Here is a 10,250-nt window from a genome sequence, read left to right as displayed (position 1 = left end):
CGTCGTGGCTGCCGAGCAGAGTTCGGCGTCGTACCGCGCAGCCGCGCACCACCGCAACCAATCCGAGTGCTGCGACCGATCGACGCGACCAATGCGAACACCGCGCCGCACCGCGCAGCCGCGACCGTAACGCCGCGACCAATCCGGATACCGCCGCGACCGACATGAGCGCCGCCTCGCACCGCGCAGTCGTAACTGCACCACTATAAGCGCCGCATTATCGAGACCGACCGCTGGTGCCAATCAGCGTACCGACCGACCAACGCGCGGACCGTACGAGCCCGGAGATACCAAGCGCGCACGCGCGCCGCGACGCACGTCGCCAGCATAGCGTTTCACGCACCTCGCACAGCGAGACGACACCTTGTACATATTGGCATAGAGACCGATGTAAATATTAACGTAGGATTACTTTATAATAAATTGCCACATTAATTATATATAAATCTGTGCCTCGTTATTTAACCAGCTCGCCGCCTGAACCCTGAATCCCGTGGCTATCCGTAGCCAATCAAATTGAAAATTTACGGTTTCAAAGAAATGAATAAGGGTGAGGTCTCATGGAGCGGATTACGCGGAAGCGGAACGAGCGGATCACCAATCACGGGACCGTTTTGACGGAATTATTAAAAAGGTTCTATCAGAACGATCCCATGATTGGTGATCTGCTCGTTCCGCTTCCGCTCCATGAGACTTCACCCTAAGGGCAACTAACAAAGTATGGAATTTAGGAATTATAGAAATAACTTTTAGTAGAAGAAGATAAAAGGAATGTTTAGGGAAAAAGAGGAGGTAAAAAAAAGATTTTTGTAAAGATTGGTAAATAAAGCAAAGGAGAAGTTAGTAATAAGGGTGTATAATTATAGGTTAAAAAAAAGACTAAATAAAGTGATGATAAGAAGATAGTGCAAGAAAAATGTGTAGGTAGGATTGTATTTTATGTAGGATTTTTTCTTGGCCATGAGATTCTGAAGAGAATAAAGTTTATTATTGTACAAAAATTCGTGCGATAGAGAAAATGTAGAATTACAGCATAGTAATAAGATTGAGTGAGGCCCGATTGCGCACATAAGCGATTGGACACGGACTCAATTGGACACAGTCCCGATTGCACACCGTCCCGATTGCACACGGACCCGATTGCGCACCGACCCGTTTGCACACCGTCCCGATTGCACACGGACCCGATTGCACACCGACCCGTTTGCACACGGACCCGATTGGACACGGACCGGATTGCACACGAACCCGACTGCACACCGACCCGATTGCACACAGATCCGATTGCACATACACGGGGGTGCAAGGGGAGCTTCGCCCCCCCTCCCGCACCCCATTCAAGTCGCTAACCCATGTACAATGCGGAATCGTATTGTACGCAATCGAGTCCGTGTCCAATCGGGTCTGTGTCCAATCGAGTCCGTGTCCAATCAAGACTGTGTCCGATCGGGACGGTGTGCAATCGAGACTGTGTCCAATCGGATCCGTGTCCAATCGGGTCTGTGTCCAATCGAGTCCGTGTCCAATCGGGTCTGTGTCCAATCGAGTCCGTGTCCAATCGGGACTGTGTCCAATCGGGAAATACTACTGTGTCCAATCGCTTATGTGCGCAATCGGGACAGTCCCAATAAAAATTAGATATGCTAATGATATAAATAAAGCCATGCGATGTATTGGTTAGAATAGAAAAATAGTTAATCGGATAGATGGAGGTACGTGTGTGATAAATAATTTGCAAGAAAGGGATGGATGTTTGGATAAGTCCTTGATTGTAAACCAAGTCCCTTCTTGGTATTGTATAGGCTTGAAGTAAATAAATTCTATTCTAACTAAACTATTCTGCAAGTAAAATGTTTTATTTATATTTTAGTAAAATTTTATCAAATTTTACTAAAAGTTCAGTAGAATTCTTCGAAGTCCGTGTTGTCCCACGACTATCACCAATTTTGAAAGTAAAGTCTAAGAACAAATTCTCTCCGTGTAAAGGTAAATCTATTATATGTCTATAATACAGTTACGCAGAACGTCTATTAGACGTCTATAATAAAGTTGCACAGATTGTCTATTACACGTTTATTATACACGTCTAAAAAAGGTTACTTTGTCGTCTATCTAGATGCGTTTATCGATTAGGAGAGGTTCAGTGGCGCACAGTACAATTGGACACGTTGCAATTGCCCACCGTGCTATTAGACACGAAACATTGCGCACCGTTCAATTGCGAACCATTCAATTGGACACCGTTCGATTGGACACCGTTCGATTGGACACAGTTTGATTGCACACGGTTTGATTGCGCACCGTTCGATTGCGCACCGTTTGATTGCGCACCGTTCAGTTGCACACCGTTCAATTGCACACCGTTCAGTGGCACACCGTTTAATTGCACACTGTTCAATTGCACACCGTTCAATTGTGCACTGTTCAATTGCACACCATTCAATCAAACGCATATTAAATATTCATACATTATGGCTGCGTTTGCAATGTGTACATAGGTTAGCGACTTGGACGGGATAGGTGCGGGGGAGCGAACCCCCTTGCACCCCCCCCCGTGTGTGTGTGTGTGTGTATGTGTGTGTGTGTAAAGCATTCACTGCACCATGGGTTTACGACTTAAATGGTGTGCAATTGAACGGTGCGCAATTGGACGGTGCGCAACTGAACAGTGCGCAATCAAACAGTGTCCAATCGAACTGTGTCAAATCAAACTGTGTTCAAACGAACTGTGCACAATTGAACGGTGCGCAATTGAACGGTGTGCAATGTTTCGTGTCTAATAGCACGTGGGCAATTGCAACGTGTCCAATTGTATTGTGCGCAAATGAAGGCCTCTCTTATTGATCTAGCTTAGATGCGTCTGATAGATGTCTGCTTGATGTCTATCCGATCTCGCGTTTTTCCCTGGATTGAATAGCGTCTTTAGAGAGTGCTATGCGCAATGTAAGTTAAAGATCCTGTATAAGAGATTAAACATCTTAGGGAGTCACAAGGAGTCTACCTAGAAAATGGTGATATCAATGGGGAACCTTGCTGATCAAAGGGAGAGAGAGAGACTGACTGACTGAGCGTTTATTTATGTTCTAGGGCCTGGCCCTTTAAAAACAATCGTTAAGTGTACATATTCTGATTAACGGCATGAGTATCGTACAATAATAACAGTTATGAGCAACAAAAAGACAAAAATAATAAGATTTTGCGCTGAGGTTATAAAGCAGAAAGCGAGAATTACATGCTTTGCAAGATGCTTATAGATGTGATTCGCTAGTAAGATTCCGGTGATATAATTGTGTAATATGCATATCAGTAATTAAACAGTGGAATCTGAGATTACATGATTTGAAAGAAAACGCGTTAAAGCACTACATAAATAAAATAATGATAGTATGCATACGAAAGATAGATATGTTCATTTACAATTATGCGCAGAGAAATAGTAGAGCAGAGAGCGAAAATGTTACATGCTTTACGAGATACATACAAATGTAATTTGCTTGTAAGAGCAATTGCTTGTAAGAGCTTGTAATTCGCAGATATTACATATTTGACAGAAACGCATTAGTGCAATACATGAACGTAGAGTATAAGCATGAAAAACAACATAATACGCATACGAATGATATGCAGAGCAGATCATATGCTACATATTTAGAGCGGATGGCTTAGGTGTATTTCATCGTTTGGGTAAAAATAGGCATAAAAGATAAGAATAAAAGAATAAAAGGATGAAAGGATATAACGTTCCGTCCGGTAGGCCCGCTTATCCCGCAGCAAGTAGTTGAAGAGCTCCTTCCTGAAGGATCCGACAAAATCTATTGTTCTAAGCAAAGCGGAAAGGGAGTTCCACAAGTTGGATGCGGCATGTTGGAAAGAGAACTGAAAGGTGGAGGTCTTACAGCGCGGGACAGCCAGATCCGTCGGAGAGGCACGTGATGCTGCGCGAGGAACTGCGCGAGGCTGAAAATTGTTTGCCTGGTAGGAAGGACAGCCCGAGCGTAAAATCGTGAAGAGTAAACTCCTGATCAGATCGACTCTTCGACCATTCGTAGAGAGCCACCCTAGCGTGTTGTAATGTTGTGAAACGTGATCGTTTTCTGAGGCCGAAAATGAAACGCACGTATGCATTCATCAGGCGGCTTAGCTTGGTCTTTTGCTGGCCATTGAGATCCGTAAAGACACCAGCGCAGTAATAAAAAAGGGGGAAGATCAGAAAGGTGACGAGACAGGTGCGCAAGACACGGTGGAGAGACAATTGCGATGGTACTTGAGCCTCCATAGGGCACTGTTTACTCGGCTCGATAAAATTTTAACATGTCCGACCAATTTAATATATTCGTGAGGCATATGCCCAGGTCGACCACCTTGTCCACCAGCTCGATTTGCGTGCCATCAAGGTGTAGTTTAATATTGTGCACTTTTAAAGCGTTAATGTAACGCGTACTATCTAGCAGCATGGCTTTGGTTTTGCTTGGATTTAAGGTTAGACCGTTCAGGCGCGACCAACGCTCGATGGCAGCGATGTCCTCCTTGATCCTCTCCAGAAATCCTTGGAGCTCGCTTGGGGGAAAGTGCAGGTAGATTTGCAGGTCATCGGCGTAGAGGAGATGGTGACAGTGTCTTATGTAATGTAAATCGTCTGCGAACATTGCAAACAAGAGAGGGCCAAGCACAGAGCCTTGAGACACACCGGTATGAACACTGGCCAGCGAGGAGAGACCCGCAGGCCTCTGCACACGCTCAGTTCTGTCTGTAAGGTAAGATTCAAACCAGCGAAGGATGGTGTTTGAAAGATGGAATTTGGAAAGCTTGTGAAGGAGGAGGTCGTGCCGTACAAAATCGAACGCCTTCGAGAAATCGAAAAGAACCAGCAGTGTGACCGACCTCCAGTTTACGGCAGCTCTGATGTTGTCGGTCGGCTTAATAAGCGCTGTTTGCGTGCTATTTCCGCGCCGGAAACCGGTCTGCAACGTATCGAGCAGTTGTCGTTCTGCAAGGTGAGCGGTGAGTTGGTCTAATACAATGCGTTCTAGTACCTTAGAGAGGAAATAGAGAAGCGATATTGGTCGGAAATCAGAGACCGAGGTTGGTGTTTTAACTTTAAAAAGGGGAATGACATGCGATTGTTTTCAAGGAGATAGGAACTTGGAAGAGTCGAGAGAGAGATTGAGGAGATCAAGGATGATCGGAAAAGTAACAGGAAGGCTATCCAGAAAGAGACATCGGTTTATGCCGTCAGGGCCTGCAGAATTTGAAGAGCGCCTGCGGAGGGTAGCGAGCAGGGTGCAGGGAGTAATGTAGGAGAAATAGAACGTAGTAGAATCTGAAATGGAGAAGCGGAAAGGGTGAAGACGGGAGGAACACGCAGCTGTTGGAGAGACTTTGGTAAGGGGAGGGCGAGATAGGAACAGGACCGGGGGGGAGGTGAGAGACGGTGGTAAAAAAGATGTTGTGGTCATCAGGAGAGAAATTCAGCGCTGGATTTGAGAATCTTGGTCTGGCGAGCCCCAGTGCACGAAGCTCCGACCATAAACGGGCAGGAGTGAGAGATGCTCTGAGTCGCTGTAACAGGTAAGCGTCCCGAGTGGCAGCGATGATGAGACTAACCTCATTGCGCAGTGCAACGAAGGTGGCGCGATTTGCCAGTGAGGGTTGTCTAAGGTGTAATCTCCGAGCAGCATCTCTTCTGCGCATGAGGGATCGCAAAGACGCGTCTATCCATGGTGCAGGAGATTGCCTTGCATAAAAGGAGCGGAGAGGGGCAAGGTAATCACGCGCACCTACAAGGTATTTGGTAAGATTTATTTTGTCATCCAGAGAAGGAGTGAGACGAATGGCAGACCAGTCGCATGAGGCGAGAAGATCAAGGAAGCCTCAAGGTCGAACCGAGCATAGTCACGGACGGTGATGTGACGAGGACGCATGCGGCGGATTAGTAGGTCGAGTAGGGTGACCTCGATGAGGTCGTGAGCCGAAAGAAATATTAGCAGTTTCTGCGAGAAGGTTTTAATAAGGGAGCGGTCACTTACCAGGCAGTGGCCAATTTGAGTATGATGGTTGTCCGCATGATGGGTACTGGCAAAAGGGATGATATACAGTGGTTGCTGGTACAGAAATCCTACAAAGCCTCGGAATCATATGTGACGCGGTTTAGGTCGATGTTAAAATCACCCATGATGACTGCTATTGGGTATGAGGGATGGATTCTCTCGAACTCAGGCTGAAAAACCGCATGGGTGCTCCACTTTCGAGAGCCGGTATACCAACGCGAGAAGAAAAAGTCGACAACTCTCAGAGCTGACGCCCGCAATCAGATACTCAGGCTGACAACAGTATTGACTCGGCGATGACGCGAGGATACGTATTTTAAGACTTAAGCGCACGTATAAGCCAATCTCCCCTACACCCCTGCCGATTCTGTTATGCCGGATGAGACAGTAGTCGTGAAGGTCTACTACGATGCTATTCGGCATGTGCGGCTTAAGCCAGATCTCAGACATGGCAATTATATCGTACGTATTTCTGGCGAAGTAATCTGAAAACTCCGCGAAGTGTGGGAGAAGGGACTGGCAATTTACGTGGCAGAGCCGCAAAGGCTCATAGGCGGGGCCAGCAGGTCGAGACGCAAGCGGGCGTCAGTTCCCACGGAACAGTTGTTTCGGGATGGCTCCCGAAGCCGCCGTAGGCCTAGCAGATCCCGTCGAAGCAGCAGACCGCGGCGCGTAGGGGGGCCTGGCGGGAGCTGCCGAGTGGGACGGTCCATCGCCCACAGGACGCCGATCCTGCGAGCGGCAGGACGACCGGCACGGAGGCCGACACCGGTAGTGGTTGCGGGGACCGGCCAACGGCAACGTGAAAGACGTCTAACATTCCATCAGAAGCGCCAGGGGCAGCTGAGGAGAGCGAGTCGCCCGGTCGGGGGGCCCCCGCAAGGACGTCCCCCGAAGATGAGTGAGATCGCGGATTAAGATGGGTTTCGCAGCTGGACTCCGCCTCACGCGGACGCGCCCGTTCCTTACCCATGCATGCGACAGGCGCCCCTCCCCGATGGCGCGCCTCGCCGCGCCGAGAGTCCGCCTGGCCGAGAGCGGCAGCCTCTCGCTCAGCTCGATCCAGGAGCCCGCAAGCGTTTCGGACACCTCAGATCCATCGAGAGCACCGCAGGCTGTCTTACCGTCTATCCAACCATTTCTAATAGCATTGGAAGCAAGGCGCACAATGAGGAGGCGCGGACGATCGCCCCACCCCCCGGAATCCGGAAACAAGAGACGATGTCCCCCGGATGCATGGCGATGTTCAAGACAGAAGCGATGTCAGCAGCAACGGCAGTCGGGTTTTCGTCGAGCAGGTCACGGACGCCAAAAATGATGAGCTCAGTAAGGAGCCTATCCCTCTCCAAAACCTCCAGGCGAGCGACAAGGTCGGGCGCCGCGACGCCATCCGCGACCCGATGCAAGAAACCAGATTCTAATGCTGAGACCGGTCTCGCGAGAGCAGTCTGCTGGTCCTCGATTTGCTGCGTGGTTTCCGCCAACGCATCCCATCCGTCTTGGCCGAGAGCGCCTCCGTGCGAGCCGCGAGGTCGGCAACAGACAAGACAATCCACTGCATGCCGGCCTCTAGAGAGGTCAGTTGTGTTTTCACGAATGACAAATTGTCGAGCTTCGACTCGACGCTAGCAACCTTTTCCAGGATTGAGGACTCGATGCCACCCATTCTATCTACGAGAGTAGAGATCAGCCCCCTGAGCGAGTCAATCTCGACACCGGGAGAGTGCGCCGTCCTGACACCGGCAACGACGCGAGAAGATTGTCTCAGGAGACGGTGCGTCTTGCAGATGGGGTACTACATCTCAGCCACTTCCGAAAACGCCTCAGATGACGGGAGGCGCGTGGGGCACACACAGTCCTCGTGGAAAGTATGCTTAGAATTGCGCTCGCAAAATAGGGCTTGAGCAATAAATTTCTTGCAAACGCTGCAAGAAAGCGTCATATCGCACGTCGAATATTGAGAGTTGTGAATGAGAAACCTGTCAACACTTGCGGCAGCAGCGGTGGGGCAGCAGCTAGAGACACGGCCTTAGAGCGTGGTCCCGATCCCGATACCCAGGCAGGCGGCGCAGGCGCAGAGAAATGGTTGCCTCAAGATCTTTCCGTGGCGATGAAATGTAGAAATCAGCAAAATCCCCGAGAACAGTGTGTGATGGTACTCACAAAAATAGCGTGACGTCAAGATAATGCGCGCTTGACCAGAAATCTGCAAGCAAGAGAGCCCCGAAGAGCAAGAAGCGGCAGAGAAATACGAAAAAGTGCGGAGCGACTGTCAGACACGTCAAGCCAATACTCATGTCAAGAAGAGAGAGCGAAAGAGAGAGAGAGAGAGAGAGAGAGAGAGAGAGAGAGAGAGAGAGAGAGAGAGAGAGAGAGAGAGAGAGAGAGAGAGACACATACACAGGCATACAAAGCACATGTGTAACACATGTTTTATACATATATGCATGATCGCGGCCATTTTCTGGGTTGGTGTCCAATCTCTTACACAGAATCTCTGTGTAAATTACATAACTATTTGGGTTTCTATAAAAGCTGATTGGAATTTTTGGTTCAAAAACCCTGGAAATTATTTCTTATATAAAAAATAAACATATTTTATATATAAACTACTGGACAAAATTAGAGGAACAAAAGTTGGAAATAGCGCCTTGAAAAAAAGTTCGTAAAAGTTGAGCAAAAAATCTGAATTTTTGATGATGTATTGACCTGTACCTTCTGCAACCTGTACCAAACTGCAACCTTCCAACTTTTGTAAATTCAAGTCTTATTACGTAAATATTTACCTGGATGACGAAGCTCGTATTTGCTCTTGTCCAGATTTTTCTCACGACACACTTCGTCCAAGATTTCTCCTAGATTCATCTTTGGACTGACCCTTGATACGTATAACTGATTTCTCGGCAGGTGTACCTGCATCAAAATTGACACGTATTGCAGTACTGGTACTTATTTTATTTACATTGTGGGTACATTTTAGGTTCGCAACTGGTTCTAAATGCAGTTCTTGCAATAAAGCCGCCGAAAGAGTGTTTTCATTAAATTTCAATGTTAATATAAAGAAACTAGTTCAATAAATAAATTAACTTATTGTTGACAGTACTGGCAAATATTTTTATTAAATTAAAAACAAATCACGACGTTTCAATCTATTTATGCAGGTCCTTATATAAATAATGCAGGCAATCGAAATTAAGATATGATGAAATCTATACAAAAAAATTGCGTAAGTCTGTGCCAATATATTACAAATTCGGACCCTAAAAAGTAAAAAAATAAAATATAAGACGTTAATAATTATAAACAGGCTCATAAACCTACGAGTTTCTGATATCAATAGCATAGTGACTTTTGTTTTGTACGTTGCGAAAGAGTACAGTGTTGCCGAAATAATAATTTAAAAATAATGCATTGTTGACTTAATGAGTAATTATTTAAAAATAAAATGTGCATTACTCGGATAATAAAAAATGAAGAACACAAACCATTATTCATTACATTTTTAATGGATAATGCAACCAGGGAGCAATTATTCATAACTAAAATAATAAATAATGCAACATGGAGACAATTACCCGTTACTAAAATAATTTCATTAAAAAATGTCATGTATTACTTTGGTAATGTGAAAAAATATATAAAGCATTACTTCGGTAATATCAAAAAATATGTCATGCATTACTTTGGTAATGTGAAAAAATATGTCATGCATTACTTCGGTAATGTGAAGAAATATGTCATGCATAACTTTGGTAATGTGAAAAAATATATCATGCATTACTTTGGTAATAAAATTCAATATTTTCAGCAATTATTTCTGTAATAGATGGTGGTAAATGAAATTAATCTATAAAGACTAAGGTACTGATTGACTGGCTCATTCAAAGAAAAATTTTCACTCGTTTTCACTTGTTTGGCCACAAAACTAGTGGTAGGCAAAGCTTGGCTCCCCTCCATAAAAAACTTAGTAACAGTAGCTACGCATACCCGTAAAGCCGCTTTAATCCGTCACTTGTTTTTAAAACGTCAGCGTCAAAACATTGCGAGTGTTCCAAAAAAGACTCACAAGGGAACCTCGTGAACCCGAAAATTCTGATTTTAATGAAACTTGGCATAAATGTAGAGGGGGTAAATACATGAATTTAGAAATTTTTAGTTGGTGCTTATAAACGGTTTGAAGAGGTGAAACCACCCTTCAAAGTT

The 10,250-nt window shown here is 46.0% G+C and overlaps 1 protein-coding gene and 1 long non-coding RNA gene across 2 annotated transcripts in view; one reads left to right on the top strand and one right to left on the bottom strand.

The window, feature by feature from the left end:
- Positions 1-10,250, bottom strand: part of LOC105832213 — a 275,864-nt gene that overhangs the window by 148,157 nt on the left and 117,457 nt on the right. The window contains 1 exon segment of the mRNA XM_036292296.1: positions 8,834-8,960. Within this exon segment, the coding sequence (XP_036148189.1) occupies positions 8,834-8,960 (127 nt within the window).
- LOC105840998 overlaps positions 1-10,250 on the top strand; it is a 38,170-nt gene that overhangs the window by 9,104 nt on the left and 18,816 nt on the right. The gene's annotated exons all lie outside the window — the stretch shown is intronic.

The sequence above is a fragment of the Monomorium pharaonis genome, chromosome 9, assembly GCF_013373865.1.
Source record: "Monomorium pharaonis isolate MP-MQ-018 chromosome 9, ASM1337386v2, whole genome shotgun sequence".
Taxonomy (NCBI): domain Eukaryota; kingdom Metazoa; phylum Arthropoda; class Insecta; order Hymenoptera; family Formicidae; genus Monomorium; species Monomorium pharaonis.
Note: the sequence above shows the minus strand (reverse complement) of the source record. Positions and strands in the feature narration are given on the sequence as shown.